Raw genomic sequence first — 15,280 nt, 5'->3', positions numbered from 1 at the left:
GATAGCAAGAACTCAGGAACCTGTCTAGGCTGGCTGGAAGGGGCCTGGTGATAGGCTATCCCAGCCTCCTGCTTCCCCTGCACAGAGGACTCCTCAAGGAAAGACGTGGTGACTCCTGACTTATAAGTCAATTTTTTTAATTCAGGGGAACGAGCTGTACAATGTCTAAAAACGAAGTAACACAGGAAGCCGCCATCTCTCTCTTCCCCACGTCTCAAGGCGCAGTTGGTGGGGAGTTGGCACCTGAGGGCTGAGAGCCATTAGCCTTTGGGGTCCCAGGGTTTGGTGGAGGGCTCTCTCCAGCCTCCTGCTTCCCCCCACAGAGGGTGCTGCCCCCCAGTGGGGATGGGTGCGAGGCGGGCCCACCTTTGCTTTCGCCAGTTGTGGGCAATGAGACCACGATGTACTTCTGGACACTGCCGGGCCCAGAGGGGGCGGTGGTGGGAGGCGCTGTGGTGGAGGTGGAGACCAACTTGACGATGGGCTGCACGCTGGGGACTGTGGTGGTGACTGGAGACGTGGTAGTGGAGCCGGAGCCAGGGGCCGAGGTGCTGAGGGACAGGACCTGGGGGGCAGGCCAGGCTGAGCCCACAGTATAGCCATCTCGGCTCCCACTTCAGGATACAGCCCCCCACCCTGCTCTGAGGTAATGGCCCAAGTGAGTTTGCAGACCTGTTGGGTAGACGAAGCGCTGGAGGAGGAGGAGGACATGACGATGAACTTGGTGGGAGGAGGGGATGGCTGCGGTGGGGCGGCAGCTCGTGCAGACACCAGGGTCTGCATAGGCAGCGCAATAGAGCCAGGCACCTTGAGCAAACCAGGGGTGCGAGGGCCAGACTGGGGGGCTTGTGAGAGGGTGAGTGTGGGCCTCGGCTGTAGACAGGAGAGCGAGAAGTCAGGTTGGAGAAGAAAGTGTCAGACCAGGCCGTCCTTGCCCATGGACTGTGAAGACCCATGCTGACCTGTGTGATGGTCAGTGTGGTCCTGTTGACCTGCTGGGCCTGCAGCGTGGCCTGGGCCCGTGCCTTGACCACATGTGAGCAGAGGACGGGCCCCAGGGATCCAAACTCAGTTCGGTAGGTGTCCTGATTGTCGGGTGGTGGGCGAAGCTTGGCTAGGACTGGGGCGCAGTGTTTCTATGAAGTGGGTGACGGAGAGCACATTGCTTAGAATCAGGAGGGGGAAGAAAGGGTGAGAGGGAGGATTCCCCTTGCTGGGGACAACCTGCTGATGTTGGGTATCTCTGCTGAACAGCTCCCCATGTGAGGAACACTGGGATTTCCCTTCAAGAGAAAATAGTGGGGACCAAAGTGATAGTACAGCAGGGAAGGTTCAAATCCCAGCACCACAGATGGTCCCCTCAGTGACCCCTGAGCACCAGGTGTAACCCAAAAAGAAGCAAATCAGACGCAGCAGAAGCACCTTGCTGGAGGGGCTAAGGGATAATGCCTCTAAGGGAGAGGCAGCATCCCCCAAAGCCTTATGTTGAGGGCAACTTTATGTCACCCCTCTGTGCCTCAGCACTTCTATACCCTGACTGGGAGACAGAATGAATAAGCCCCATCACTGCTCTGCTCTCCCGAAGTCTCTGTTTGGGGGAGGGAGGGGATGGGTGGGGCCAGTCACCAGCAGCAGACTCTGCACGTGGTCGGCACCAATGCGGTCGATGTTACTGAGCACTGGGCCATCGAGCACCGCGCGGATCCGCTCCCCCTCCTGCTGTAGCCGTGGCAGTATCAGGGACTTTATGACCTATGGGGGCAAGGAGAAGCCACCCTGGGTCACCACAGGCTCTGCCACAGGGGATTGCTCCCACCACCACCACCCCACCCCCGCTGGCTGGGAGTCTCACGTCATGTCCCAGCTCAGCCAGGCCTGCAATGGAGCCGTAGCGTGTGGTCCATGGTGTCTTCTCATCCACCCAGCTCTGTGGGAGCAAGAAGAGACATCCTGGTGAGGGGCTCATAGGCAAGGAGCCAGGTCATCACCACTCTCAGGGCCACACTTGCCCCACCCAACCACCTTGGTGAAGGTCTTGGTGATGCGGGACTGGATGTTGTTGGTGGTTGTGCTGAAGTGCTTGCAGATCTGGGCTACTAGGCGGGCAGCAAAGTCACGCAGTGCCCAGTGGTTGTCCACATCTGGCCGTAGGCACAGCTGTCTGCTAACGATGCACGTCATCACGGCTGGGATCAGCTCATGCACCTAAGGGAGATGTGCACCTAAGGCTTGCCAGATTCCTGAGTACTGCCTGGGGCAGTAAGGTCAGAGGGCGGGAAGAGCACGCACATATTTCTCCAGGTACAGTGTTGGGTTGTCCATGAGCGCCTTGACCATGCGCATCAGGTAAATGAGAAGGGCTAGGTTGTTCTGCACCACGTTCACGCGGACCTGCAGGCCAGGACACAGAGCTGTGAGCCCCTTGGGGGGAGGATCCTCCTGGCTCTTCCACCTCCCAGGAGCTGCCTCTTACCCCCTCAGAGATGAAGGTGCTGAACCGGGGCAACATCTGATAGAGCCCAGGATCTGTGGCGATGCTCTGTAGAGCTTCCTGTGGGAGGGGAAGCAGGTGGGTACCCTGGAAAGGCCTTGGGGTGCTCCAGAGAGGGGCTGCTGGAGACTAGCATGGTGGGGGCCTCACCGCTCTCTTGGCTTCACACGAGCCTACACAAGCCTCGGTGATCTCCTTGTAGTACAGCTGCTGCTCCACAGACAGCTCATGGATGCTGCGGGGCTTGAGCCGAAGGGGGCCGCCTTCCAAGAGGGGTGGTGCCTTCTTCTCCTTCCCTGTAGAGGATAAGAAAGTTCCATAAGAGGCCTGTATGCCACACCTCATACTGAGATATGCATTTCCAGTAGGCCTTGGCTGACCTTTGCTATCTGCTGGGGCAGCCCCTTGGCCTTTGCTTTTCAGGGGGCCATCTTCCTCCTGGCCCGGCTTGGCTGACTTCAGAGGCTCTGTGGCCTCGGCCTTCTGCTGCTCCTTCGGAGCTGGCGGCAAGAGAGGGGAGAGGAGCATACAAGAAGTGAGGCTGCAGCAGGTGCTGAAAAGGCAGGCAAGGGGGAACAGGTAGATGGGCAGGGGGACACTTTACCTGGAGGCGGATTCTCAGGAATGGCAGGCTGGCAGCCTTCAATGCTCAGCCAATGTGCTGCAAAGAAGAGGAAAGGAGAATCAGTGTGCGCTTCCTCCCTGGGTCCAAACCCACTTCCTGCCACCACCACCTTTGAGGCAGACGTCCAGGGGCACTCTGGGCAGAGGGGTGTTGATGATGTCGCTCAGATCCACCTCCTTCTCCTCATAGAAGTAGAGCTCACGGCCTCCACCAGAGGCAAAGCGGAAGGGAATGAACTCCTGGGCATGGAAGCCATACAAGGGCTGCAGTGGGAGAGACACTGAGTTGAGAAGGGTCCCCTGTACACTCCCGGGGGATGGGTCTGGGAAGATGCCTGGCTTGGCACCCCGCACCTCAACATTCTTCAGCTTTAAGGCATAGTCGATGTCACTGGTGGTCAGCTTCTGCCGCTTCCCCATGTGCATGAACTTCAGGGCATCCTGGAAGGTGAGAGGAAGGACATTGGCTACCCTCACCTGAAGGGCCCCCTGGGGGTCCCTCTCCCCTACTCCAGGCTGGGCAGTGGGGCTGGCTCACCTGGGCTATCTCCTTAATGCGGTAGCTGACTTCATCTGTCAGCAGCTGGCATGTGTCCTCCTGGATCTGGGCGATGCCCATGGACTCAGCCACCACCTTCATGGACTCGGATGGCAGCACTGTGTTGCTGAGCTTCAGCTTCTTCTCCTCAGCCATTCTGCAGCTCCTCCTGCTGGCCCTGCAAGGGTGCTGTGGTGTAATGGAGACCCTGAGAGGGTAGGCCAAGAGGATAGACCAGTGTGAGAGCGGTAAACAGCCACAGGGAAACCAGGGAGCCCACTGCAGACACTGCCACTTAGCCCCAGGACCAAAGGTCCACAGTAGGGAGTTTGGGGTGTGTGAAGGGACTGTGGGGGGTGTACCAGTGATAGTCACACACACGCCCCCATTCCAATCCCAGCCCTAGCACTGCCTGCCACTTGCAGAGTGAAATCCAAGCCCTTCTCTCTCTTGTGAATTCTCTTATTTCTCTATTTACCCTTCTTGACAAAATGATAAGAGTTAAATGCACCCACTCCAGAGCTAGAGCAACAGCAGAGAGGTCATTTATCTTGCACACGGCCTCCCAGATTCACTCCCCAGCACCCTTGGGGTTCCATGAGCACATAAAATGGCTCCCACTCCAAGCCTGTTTCCTTGTCCCAATGAGCTCAGTGGAGAAAAACCAAAATACAGAACATCCATCCAGCATGCTCAGGGGCAGCTCCCAGCTTGGCGCTAGGAGTTGGTCCCAACAAAGCCAGGGGAACATGAGATTGGGGGTCAAACTCAGGACACCCCACAGGCAAAACGTCTGCTTCAGTCTCCTAGCCCCCAAAACTAAGCCACTCTCAGTGCTTGTCTGTCCTTCCCTTTTCGCCCTCAGGCCAGCTTTAGACAGACTCTCAAAACAAATGAAGCTGGCTTGTGACCCCATCCTGTTACTGCCCTCAGCAACTCTGTCATCCCGATTACTCCCATCAGCCTGCAAAAGATCACTGTTTCTGGTCTTGAAACACCAAGTGATACACATATAGGCCTTGGCCTTGGGAAGGAACTCAACAACGCTGATTCAAAGGAAATGTGCCCATCACCGTAGGACATTGTGACTGCTTAGGTGAGACTTCACTTAGAGGGTTAGAATTGCGAAGTCAGCTGGTGATTGCCAGGGGCTGGGGACAAGTGTGTCAAGGTAGAATGTTGGCCTTGCAACACAGGTTCTAGAGACAGATGGTGGTGATGGTTACACATGTGTGAAGGAACTTCATGGGAATCCTGCTGAGGATGGTTTGATGTTACTTGTTATTTCACTTTTTTAAATTACATATATCAAAAAATATTTTTGTTTTTTAGGCCACATTCAGCAATGCTCGGGGTACTTATATGTAAACTAAGAAATTGTTTCTGGTAGTGCTCAGGGGACCATTTGAAATCTAGGGATAGAACCCATTCCAGCCGCATGCCAGGCAAACTTATTACTCGCTGTACTATCACTTCAGCCCCCCCCCCAATTATTTCTATTTTGTTATGTTTGTTTTGGGGCCGTACCCAGCATCACTCAGAAATTACTCCTGGCAAGCTCAGGGGACAATATAGGATGCCATAGATTGAACCCGGTTGGCCGTGAGCAAGGCAAACATGTTGCCCACTGTGCTATCACTTCTTCCCCACATTATACCTATTTTGAAGGTTTTTCTCATTCCACTTTCCTTCCACGGTATCTGTCTCTTTGCAACTAGAATCCAAGTTGTCCTAGCACTTGTCATTCTTTCCTAAACCTATTCCACTGAGGGCCCACAGCCACAGGCTGGTTAGGTCACGGATAGTTGAATGGCTCCACATTATCCAATCTGAGGTCCCCTTGCTGTCCTCAATTTACTTGATGTCTCAGCTAGACTCAGAACAACTGTCCACACACTCCCTCCTGTAAACTCTCTTTACTTTGCTGCTGACCCCTGCTTCTGAGTCTGTTACTGGCTCCTTATCCTGTGCCTTAATGTTGCAGTGTCCTGTGTCCTGGTAGTCATCTATGCTTCTTCCTTTGATCTTAGCCTCTCACAGCTTCCAGTCACTGCCAACACTGAGGGTCAAATTCAACCCCCACCCAACTCCCGAATTCCTTGGATGCTCGGCTGTAGATGCCACATCTCCATGCACACTTAACTCCAGGCTTCCCCAGTCCCTGACTCCGGCCTTGGCTTTGCTCTTCTTCCCAGCACTGCATTCCTTGCCTATCTGCTTTCGCTGCAAGCCGCCAGGTACCCTGCACCTCACTGTTGGGCAAGCCATCATCCTGGGTCCCCAGATTAGCCTACCCACCATCCCTTACTCCTAGCCTGGAGGCCCAACATAGTGCTGAGTCATCATCAAAGCAGAAAAAAGATTTGAGTGTCTCATCTCAGCGTCATGACCCAGGAGAAAAATCCACAATTCTGCTGAACTGTTCATTACCACTAACCTGCAACCCTTCTTCCATCTCCAGCTAGTCCCCCTCTCCTCCCTGCTGTTCACCCCAAACACTCTTGCCTTTACAGTTCTACTTAATCGCACTTTCCCAGCTGCCCACTTGCCTGCTATACCTCAGGACACCCGAAATACCTAATAATCAATCGACCTGTTCTATCTCAATTCTCATCGTCCGATCTGCTACGGGCCATCCCAGACCTCAGAGGGAGAGAGAGAGAGGGTGGACTGGACGGATCGTCGGGGTCCTAAACACGTGTGGGAATAAATGAATGCGTCCCAAAGCTTCGAGAAGAGAGGGGCTCGAGAAACAGCCCTTTCCGATTACCAAAAGGGGATTTTCAGACAGAGACCCCAATTTTGGAGGCGACTCAGTGGCCTGGCAGGAGCGCTGGATCCGCAATAAGACAGCTCGTCCGAAGAGTGTTGGAGCCCGAGTGATGGGGACCGTTGGGGAAAGTTGTCCAACGCCCGCTTTTAGGGGTCTGATCTCGGGGGGGGAGGGGAACACGTTGATGCCGCACGTATTCGCTGCCTGGCGCCGGGTATGACCCCAGGAAGCTTCGGTTACAGTCCCTGAAGAACCCCGCAAGGCTCCTCCGCCAATCAAGGTTCTGAAGCCCCTTCAGGACAGTGGAGCCGGCGGGGAGTCTTCACGGAGGAGGGTCTAGCTGGAGCTAGATCTGGGGTTCCCCGAGGAGAGGAGAGGCCCCAGGCCGGGAAGACGGTGCCCGAGAGCCCCTCGACCCTAGGACATGCCTCCGAGGCGAGCACGCACACACACACACGGAGCCTCCGCGCGCACCGACACACAACCTGCCGACCCCTTCCCGCTGCTCACACGGGCCTTTCCAGAGGCTCTAATCTCGGGGGGACCCCCTCAGACCCGCCCCCCCGGCAGCCGGGAGCCCCGCGCCGAGAAAATGTCTCACCGCCGCCAAAGCGCCGTTCAGCCGGCGCTCGGCGCCATGTTGGCCCCGCCCCCTCGGGCACAAGGTCCTGGCAGGGGTGCAAAGAGGACGGGGTCGTCTCTTCTTCACTTCTCCAACCCGGACTCAGGTCCTGGGCTCACGGCCTGGAGAAAAGGTATAACACTACGACGTATTTTTTGACTCTACGTCTAAGAAGTACGCGCCCTTGTTTTAGTTACTTCCATTTCTGACTTCTCTACCTAGCGGCCAGGACCTGGCGGAGGCGCCACAAAAATGAAAACCCGAGCGGGGAGGACCGCGGAGCACGGAGCTCCGCCCACGGGAGGGCCGGTGCTGCGCATGCGCCTTCCAGGATTTAAAAAACCCACCAGAAACTGGCGTCTCCGTTTCGGAATTTAAGGGGCCCGCCCGCTCGATTTCATCCCAGGAGTCGGTTTGGATGGAAGTGGTGGCTGGGTGGTGAACGGCGTTTGGTCATGGGTCCTGTGCGGTTGGGGACGTTGCTTTTCCTTGTAGGGGTGTGTGGTATTTGGGCTGCGACGCCGAAGGACGAGGATGATGACACAGAGCGGTTGCCCAGCAAATGCGAAGGTATCGAAAGAGACCGACCCCCTTTACTCGCATCCCTCTGCTCCACCGCCGCCTTCTAGGCTGGGACGAATGATGGGTGGTGGGTTATTGGAACTCTGGAAAGACCCCAGGGAGGTTCTAGTGGTGCTTGGCAGAATTTGATCGCTCGGATTTAGCCCCCTTTCGCCTTTCCCACCCTATCCCCCAAAATATAACCCTCCCAGTTCCTATGGGATAAGCCAGCTTGGGCCCCAGTGCTTGATGGCAATTGTAATTTAAAGATGTGATTGCTCTCAGCACGGCTTTTACTGTGCTTGTTGACTGTCCCCAAGACTTCAGACCAGGATCAAGAGTCTGTAGAAGCGGGGGTGTGAAGTATAATAGATCTTATGGAGATGCTCTGCGTCATCCTGGAAGAGACGCTCCCAAATGACTGGTCCCACGATTTCCCTAAGGGCTTTGGAGGATGAGTCGGACTCATAAAGGTTATAGAAGCAGGAAAGGGTTTCCCCCATCCGTAGGCTGCTGTGCAGGATTTGTCCTGTACAGGCATCATAAAAAGAAGCTTCCTAGGCTGTATTAGGTGTGAGCCCAGCTGGCAGGGACAGTTGGAGTGCCCTGGACCCCTGGTTTGCTGACAACCTGACCTGGTTCTGATCCCTCCTCTCCTTGCAGGTGGTTGCTTACTCTTCTCTCTACAGTCTATCGCTTTCTCTAAACGTTCATCTTTACTAGAATGCCTCCTGCTGTGACCTGAATACAGGACCAACATGTGGGGTCCAACCTCCCAGCTACTCTGCTTCCACCACACTGGATCCTCGCTGGTTCCCGTATCCATCTTCTCCTCTTGCACGTATTTTCCACTTTGCCTGGAGTGACTCTCTCTGGGTTTGCCCAGTGAGATGTCACCTCACTCTTCCTTCCCCACCCTCTAGCCAATTATGTACCCTCCTCTTCTAAGTTCTCTCTAGTATGACTTGGCACATGCCAGACACATGTGTTTATTGTCCCAGTGTTTAGTTTAATCACCGTACCTGCCTTGAAACCCACTATCAGGACATACAGTGGTGGAAACAGGTTTGGCTGGAAGTCAGTGACTATTGAGTGAGGCCTGGGGGCGTAGCTCAGTGGTAGAGCATCTGCCTTGCCATGTGTAAGGCCCCGATTCAGTCTCCAGCACTGCCAGTAAACCCCCTAAAAAACACTAAATGAATATGGCAGTTCCTAATTGTAGAATCCCTCAGCCTTAACCCCTCATGTGGGAATCCAGCAACTGTCGCCCTCTGCTTAGTCCCCAGTCACATGAGCAGTTGTCTTGTGGATAGTTAAGTCTTAGTGCTCTGGATCATCATGGTGCATAAAGAAGGTGCCCAACAAATAACCATGGAACAGTGGCAAATGCTTTTTCAGAGCTTACTGTATGCCAAGTATATTCTAAGAACCCAGCAACAACTGGTTTATGATTTTTTTTGGGGGGAGGCAGGTTGTTGAGGGGCCATTCCAACCTGAGCTCAGTCAGGGCTTTACTGCTGGCTCTATGCTCATGGATCCCTTCGAGTAGAATTTAGAGAATCTGGTTCCTGGATGAACTTGAGTTGGCTAAGTACAAGGCCAGCACCTTATCCACTTTGCCATCTCTCTGGTTCCTTAGTTTGTTGACTTGCGCCCCACCACACTCCTCTGAGGGAGGAACAGCTTCATCCTCTTCCTGAAGAGAGGCCCCAGGCAGGGACTGCTCAGGGGCCAGCCCAATCTGGCTCCACCACCGCCCTTGTAACCACCACCTCTGGCCAGCCATCAGGCCTCATCCAAGGAATGAGTGGTGGCGTGTTTATCTTTCCCATTCCACCGACTAGTGTGCAAGTTGCTGAGCCTGGAACTTCAGGAAGAATTGAGTCGCACAGGCCGGTCTCGAGAAGTGCTGGAACTGGGGCAGGTGTTAGACACAGGCAAGAGGAAGAGACACGTCCCTTACAGTGTTTCGTGAGTCCCTCTTGGTGCTTCTCTGCCTGCTGCCCCAGTGGAGCCCTGGCAGCTCTGGCAGCATCCAGGAAGTTTCCTTTCCCTCTGCCATAGAGAGACCAGGCTGGAGGAGGCCTTGGAGAACCTGTGTGAGCGGATCCTGGACTACAGCGTCCATGCTGAGCGCAAGGGCTCACTCAGATATGCCAAAGTGAGTCTTCCCAGGATGCCCATCTGGATTCCCCCGAGGCCCATTTCCTCAGCTCCAGGGTGGTCCCTCCCCATCTCTAGACTCTCTTTCCTTTTATTCCTCCTCACCCCCTGGATCTCGTCAGTGGACAAAGCTGCCATGTTGGTAAGGGGAAGGAAGAGGCAGTGGGGCTGGGCTGAGTAAATCCCCAATTCCTTTACCCAGGGGCAGAGTCAAACCATGACCACACTAAAGGGCCTGGTGCAGAAAGGAGTGAAGGTGGATCTGGGGATCCCTCTGGAGCTGTGGGACGAGCCCAGTGTGGAGGTCACCTACCTCAAGAAGCAGGTAGGAGGGCCCTGAGAAAGGGAAAAGGGACTGTTAGAGGGAGGCAAGGGCTGAGGATAAGCCAACTCTAAGCAGGGAGAAAAGGATGGAGAATTTTCTCCATGGACAGCAGCAGGAATCTGGGCAGGGAGGGAGACCCACTACCACCTTCTGAGCTTGAGTGTGTCAGGCTGGAGCCATGGATTAGTACCCCTTCATGCTGAATTACCAACACAGCAAAGTAAGGGGGAGACCATACTGCTGAGTGAGTGGAGGTCATCCATCAATAAATGCCACTTTCACCTCCTGGCCTCCTGTCTGTGAATCCAGTCAGGTGGCCTGACTGACCCATCTCACTTTTCCTCTGGCCAGTGTGAGACCATGTTGGAGGAATTTGAGGATGTCGTGGGAGACTGGTACTTCCACCACCAGGAACAGCCCCTGCAGAAGTTTCTCTGCGAGCGGCATGTGCTCTCAACCGCTGACACAGGCAAGTGTGGGAGACAATTTCTCCTGTCTCATGGCCAAGATTCAGCTGGGGTGGGGTGGGTTATTTGTTTTGTTTTAGGGTCACATCCAGCAACTCAGGCCTTATTCCTGGCTCTACACTTAGAGATCACTCTTGGTGGGGCTCAGAGAACCCTATGGGGTTACAGGGAAAGAAACTGGGTGGGCCTGCACAAAACAAGCACCCTCCCCACTGTACTAACACTCTGGCCCCTAATCAGTTGTTTCCTGTTCCCCAACTTAGGGTGTTTAAAGGAAAGCTGGACAGGGGAGGAGAAGATTCCAGATGAACAAATGAAGATGGAAGAGCAAGAGCAAGATAATGAGGATGAAGAGAAGGAAGAAAACATGACCAGCAGGCCAGGTCACTCTAAGCATGACCAAGAGGACCTTTGAGCCCTGCTTTTGAGCCTCTAGAAGCACAGGCTATGGAGAACCTTGAAGTCTGAGCTCTGCCTCCCCCGCAGCTTTAACCGTGGGGGCATGTGTGAGTGACCTCAGCCCAGTGCTAGTAGCTGTTCTCCCTCATTTGGTGAATGCTGCAGGAGTACGCCCTACCCAAACCAACCTGTTATCTAGTCGATCAGGACAGCTTTGCCTGTCCATCTCCTTCCTGCCCACACACTCAGAAGTTGGTGATGCAAGGGATCCTGGGGCCTTGGAAAAGTCACTGCCCCACCAACAGGTCTGTTTCTAGGCCTTTCTTTCTGGAAGAAGCCAGATTGGACAGTCTCTACACATTCACACCCTCTCTGCACCCAGGAGGCCACTTTCTAACAATCAACAAATGGGGACAGGCTGGGTTGGGATTTAGGTAGAGGAGATAGCTGGTTTACTTTTGCTTCACTGAAGCAAATTATATGACTATCATATAATTTTACAGGTGCCAACTTTTCTATATTCCTAGTAAACTTTTTCAAATATAAAATGGGTTCAGAGTTCCTGTTGGAAGAGAAAAGAGCTCCAGCCTGGGCTATATAGCGCCTTAGTTAGGGCACTTGCCTTCTGCACTGCTGACCTCAGTTTGATCCCTGGCCTCCATTTGGTCTGCCTGCCAGGATGATCCCCGAGCACTGAGCCAGGAGTCAGATCTGAGCACATATGGGCGTGGCACCAAAACAAACATATAAACGAGAGAAGAGAGGAGGGGCCCTTGTGATAGCACAGCAGTAGGGCATTTGCCTTGCAAGCAGACAACCCAGGATGGGCCTCGGTTTGATTCCCAGCATCCCATATGGTCCCCCAAGCCTGCCAGGAGCGACTAATAAGCGCGCAGAGCCAGGAGTAACCTCTGAGCACCGCCAGGTGTGACCCCCAATCCTTCACCCAAAAGAGAAGCGAATGGAACTCTAAATCTGAAGCCTGAGGAAGCGGCCAAGGTTAGGGAACTGAGACCATCTTTATTTTGTTTAGTTTTGGTTTTGGGGCCACACCCGGTGACGTTCAGGGGTTACTTCTGGCTATGCGCTCAGAAATCGCTCCTGGCTTGGGGGGACCATATGGGACGTCGTGGGGGATTGAACCGTGGGCCAACCTAGGTCAGCACGCTCAAGGCAAACGCCCTACCGCATGCAGCGCACAAACGTGCCATAAAGTGTGGCGAAATTGTATTCCGGAAAGGACGGGGTTTCGGCCTCCGTCCGCTACCTACGGGACCTCGCAGAGGACAAAAGTCCTCTAGGCTCGTTCGTGTTTTTTTTTTAATGGAGATTAGATCTCTGAGAAGCGATCGAATATGGAAGGCGGCCATAAGTAGCGTGAGGGGCATTAAAAATGACTCTTCAGGAAATCGAAGTGAGGATTAAAAGCTACCCAGCGAGGCGCGGGATGGAGGGTGGTTCACACGCGCGAACTTGCTGGGCGCCACCATCTTGGGTCGAGATGGGAGGGCGGCGAGTCGAAACGTGGGCGGGACTTCCAGTTGAACCGGAAGTACTCGACCGCCATGCAGCCACAATGAACAGCCCGGTGCGGACGGACCCGCTGCCTGGGGATCCCCCGCTGCTGATGCCGGGCGCCCCCTACTCGGTGGTGGTGCTGTTGCGGGGTTACGCGGAGCCCGAGAAGTTGGGCGGTGCGGTGCGAGCCGACGGCTCCGTGTCCCTCGTCCTGCCCCAGGACTGGGATCCAGCTTCCAACAGCACCCCGGTGCCCCAGGCCGAACCCCAAAGCGTGGAGGCGGAGACGGCTCTGCAAGAGGCGGCGCGGGGCCCCATCCTCGTGGACACCGGGGGCCCCTGGGCGAGCGAGGCGCTGCTGCGGGCCTTGGCGGGCCAGGGCGTGGCCCCGGGGGACGTGAGGCTGGTGGTGGGGACCCACGGACACTCGGACCACATCGGGAACCTGGGGCTGTTTCCCGGCGCGGCCCTGCTGGTGTCGCACGACTTGTGCCTGCCCGGGGGCCGCTACCTCCCGCACGCGCTGAGCGAGGAGCGGCCCCTGCGGCTCGGCGCGGGGCTCGAGGTGTGGGCCACGCCGGGCCACGGCGGCCAGCGGGACGTGAGCGTGGCGGTGGCGGGCACGGCCCTGGGCACCGTGGTAGTGGCCGGCGACGTGTTCGAACGCCACGGGGACGAGGAGTCGTGGCAGGCGCTGAGTGAAGATCCCGCGGCCCAGGAGCGGAGCCGGAGGAGGGTCCTGGCTGCCGCCGACGTGGTGGTGCCTGGGCACGGAGCGCCCTTTCGAGTGATCAGGGAAGCACCGCAGCCTGGCAGCCCTGGGGTCGGAGAGAAGTAACCCGTGGCCACGCACTGATAATGAACCCGGGGGTCTTTGGCTTAGGAACAGTGGATCGGCAGCTGTAGAGGCCTGCAATCCAGTGCCGGCAGGCATCAGCTGGCCCAATGTCCAGCGAGCTTGGAGACCCCTTTCTTGTTATTACCACCAAATGACACCCGGGTCGTACCTGGCCCTGTGTCCACTCTCCTGGCTTACCGGTAGCAAAAAGGGAGTGTCTGATGGATTGCCAGCTTCTCTGTCTCTGTATCTCTCTCCCTCTCTTTCATGCGGTCAGTTGCAGAAAAGGTGCAGGGTGCAGAAGCCCGTTTTTCGTTCATTCAATACTGAAGAACCCCCTTGAGGTCCTTAAGCATAACTGAGTGGTCTGGAAACAGGTCCACATCCTCAGGTCCTTATCCTTAGATCCTTGTAGGGGATCTTCCAGCCCAGGCAGAGAGGAATCAGTGGAAGGAAGGCTGGACCTTCTGAGCACCATTTGGGAAGCACCACCTCCTCCAGCAAAGACTATAGTGTTGATGCAGAGTATTAAACAGCTACTAAATAAGCAGTGTATGTTAGTACAAAATAAATACTTGTGTACTTGTGTATTAGTACTAATGAGTCAAATAGAGGGCTCACAGCACTGGAGCTCAGGCTTTGTATGCAGGTGATCCAGATTTGTTCCCCATCACTGCATGGTCTCCTGAGCTTTCCTGGGAGTAACACCCCAAGCATTGCTGGACATGATCCTAAAAACAAAACACTGTCAGTGAAAACTAAAGAAAAATGAAATTTGCAGAGCTAAATAAGTAGCAAGTAAATGATCATTCAGGTCAAAGTGTACTAAACATGCTCAGGAACTGGCCCGTTTAGCAAGTTTACCCAAGTCATGGCAGAATGGGGCAAAGCAGCACAGTGAAGGAAAATGAAAGTGCAGAAAAATCTAGGAATTGCAGAGGAAATGCAGGGTCAGGACTGGGCATCCAAGCTCACCAGCTTGCTGTTCTAGTGGAGCAGAAATTGGTAGGAACAGGGTTCTGTGAAGAACTGTGACCTGGAAATGAAGAAATTACATGGGAATCACTGCTCTATGAGGGGGAAATAGTCCCAACACTGTGTGGGCCAGAGCCATAGGCGCCATGCATGGAGCTGACCCAGGTTCCAACACTACCTGACACCATCACTCAACTGGACGCCAGTGAGTGGCTAGGAATATCTCTCAAGGCCACTGGGGTCCCAGGAAGGTGAAAGCTGTTGGATCACATGGGAGCAGGGTTGGGCTGGAGAATGGCCCTTAGTCTTTCCTTGCTTCTCTTTGGGGAGGTCCTGGGAGGGGCAGTGAGTCCTGCTGCTGAGGTGAAGCTGGAGGGGGATGGTGAAGGAGAGCAGGAGTGAAACAGATTGGATGAACCACAGGGGATGTCTCTGTGGGCTCTGTCTCCCCCCCCCCCCACCTTACATCTCTTGTCAGTGCTCTGATTCACCAGAGAACCTCCCGAGAAACTATCAGCCCACTTAAATCCTGCTCAGAAGGACCTGAATCAGTCAGCCTAGCCTAGGAACCCCCCTCCTTATCCTCAGCAGCCAATTAGGAACCCAGCTTTGCACCCTGCACCCCTGTACTAAGCCCTTTTAAGAGCAAGGGCAAGAGGAGCCCCGGATGGTCTCAGTTGCTTCATCTGCCCTGACAAATTTGCTGTCCAGCACCCTGTCCTGCAGGAAACCTCTCTTAACCTTTCCCAGGTTCACATTCCTTCCCCTGAAGTTCCCCACTACTTCCCGTCCCCCAAATTAGAGGCTCCTCATGTGGACCCCAGGCAGGAAGACTGCCCCTGGAGATGCCAAATGCCCTCTCCTGGGAGCAAGGCTGTCTCCCAGGAAACTGCTGAAGGAGAATGCCCCCAGATGGTTAGGGCTTGTCAGCCTCACCTCTCAAACCCAGCTTCTTTTGTGCAAGTCACTTACACACTGGCCCAGCC

At 55.0% G+C, this 15,280-nt stretch overlaps 3 protein-coding genes across 4 annotated transcripts; 2 read left to right on the top strand and 1 right to left on the bottom strand.

The window, feature by feature from the left end:
• Positions 1 to 120: 120 nt before the first annotated feature.
• TAF6 (TATA-box binding protein associated factor 6) lies at positions 121 to 7,072 on the bottom strand. 2 transcript variants are annotated; one of them, XM_049788594.1, is made up of 15 exons: positions 7,028 to 7,072; positions 3,654 to 3,861; positions 3,470 to 3,556; positions 3,226 to 3,379; positions 3,096 to 3,152; positions 2,872 to 2,991; positions 2,642 to 2,787; positions 2,474 to 2,551; positions 2,290 to 2,391; positions 2,023 to 2,205; positions 1,853 to 1,927; positions 1,627 to 1,752; positions 963 to 1,136; positions 673 to 873; positions 121 to 565 (listed from the first exon to the last, which is right to left on the bottom strand). In XM_049788594.1, the coding sequence occupies exons 2-15, from the start codon at positions 3,807 to 3,809 to the stop codon at positions 215 to 217; spliced, it is 2,010 nt and encodes a 669-aa protein (XP_049644551.1). In that variant the 5' UTR covers positions 3,810 to 3,861; positions 7,028 to 7,072; the 3' UTR covers positions 121 to 214. The 2 variants fall into 2 exon arrangements, with proteins under 2 accessions (XP_049644551.1, XP_049644550.1); XM_049788593.1 differs by having other exon boundaries at positions 673 to 1,136.
• Positions 7,073 to 7,412: 340 nt separating this feature from the next.
• Positions 7,413 to 11,511, top strand: CNPY4 (canopy FGF signaling regulator 4). Its single transcript, XM_049788730.1, has 6 exons — positions 7,413 to 7,618; positions 9,454 to 9,580; positions 9,674 to 9,770; positions 9,975 to 10,097; positions 10,449 to 10,566; positions 10,828 to 11,511. Exons 1-6 carry the CDS (start codon positions 7,504 to 7,506, stop codon positions 10,977 to 10,979), a joined length of 732 nt encoding a protein of 243 aa, XP_049644687.1. The 5' UTR covers positions 7,413 to 7,503; the 3' UTR covers positions 10,980 to 11,511.
• Positions 11,512 to 12,539: 1,028 nt separating this feature from the next.
• MBLAC1 (metallo-beta-lactamase domain containing 1) lies at positions 12,540 to 13,346 on the top strand. The gene has a single exon (XM_049788692.1). It carries the CDS (start codon positions 12,540 to 12,542, stop codon positions 13,317 to 13,319), a length of 780 nt encoding a protein of 259 aa, XP_049644649.1. The 3' UTR covers positions 13,320 to 13,346.
• Positions 13,347 to 15,280: the final 1,934 nt, after the last annotated feature.

The sequence above is a fragment of the Suncus etruscus genome, chromosome 15 (genome assembly GCF_024139225.1).
Source record: "Suncus etruscus isolate mSunEtr1 chromosome 15, mSunEtr1.pri.cur, whole genome shotgun sequence".
Classification (NCBI taxonomy): Eukaryota; Metazoa; Chordata; class Mammalia; order Eulipotyphla; family Soricidae; genus Suncus; species Suncus etruscus.
This window is presented reverse-complemented; position numbering and strand designations above follow the sequence as displayed.

What these genes read in the sequence shown, in the direction of transcription:
- TAF6 (XM_049788593.1), bottom strand. Translation starts at nt 3,809, where the DNA reads ATGGCTGAGGAGAAGAAGCTGAAGCTCAGCAACACAGTGCTGCCATCC. An exon ending in GCATTAAGGAGATAGCCCAG is followed by an intron (nt 3,557 to 3,653) that starts GTGAGCCAGCCC and finishes CTCACCTTCCAG; the next exon opens with GATGCCCTGAAGTTCATGCA. An exon ending in GCACCTTCATCTCTGAGGGG is followed by an intron (nt 2,392 to 2,473) that starts GTAAGAGGCAGC and finishes CCTGGCCTGCAG; the next exon opens with GTCCGCGTGAACGTGGTGCA.
- CNPY4 (XM_049788730.1), top strand. Translation starts at nt 7,504, where the DNA reads ATGGGTCCTGTGCGGTTGGGGACGTTGCTTTTCCTTGTAGGGGTGTGT. An exon ending in TCACCTACCTCAAGAAGCAG is followed by an intron (nt 10,098 to 10,448) that starts GTAGGAGGGCCC and finishes TCCTCTGGCCAG; the next exon opens with TGTGAGACCATGTTGGAGGA. An exon ending in GCTCTCAACCGCTGACACAG is followed by an intron (nt 10,567 to 10,827) that starts GCAAGTGTGGGA and finishes TCCCCAACTTAG; the next exon opens with GGTGTTTAAAGGAAAGCTGG.
- MBLAC1 (XM_049788692.1), top strand. Translation starts at nt 12,540, where the DNA reads ATGAACAGCCCGGTGCGGACGGACCCGCTGCCTGGGGATCCCCCGCTG.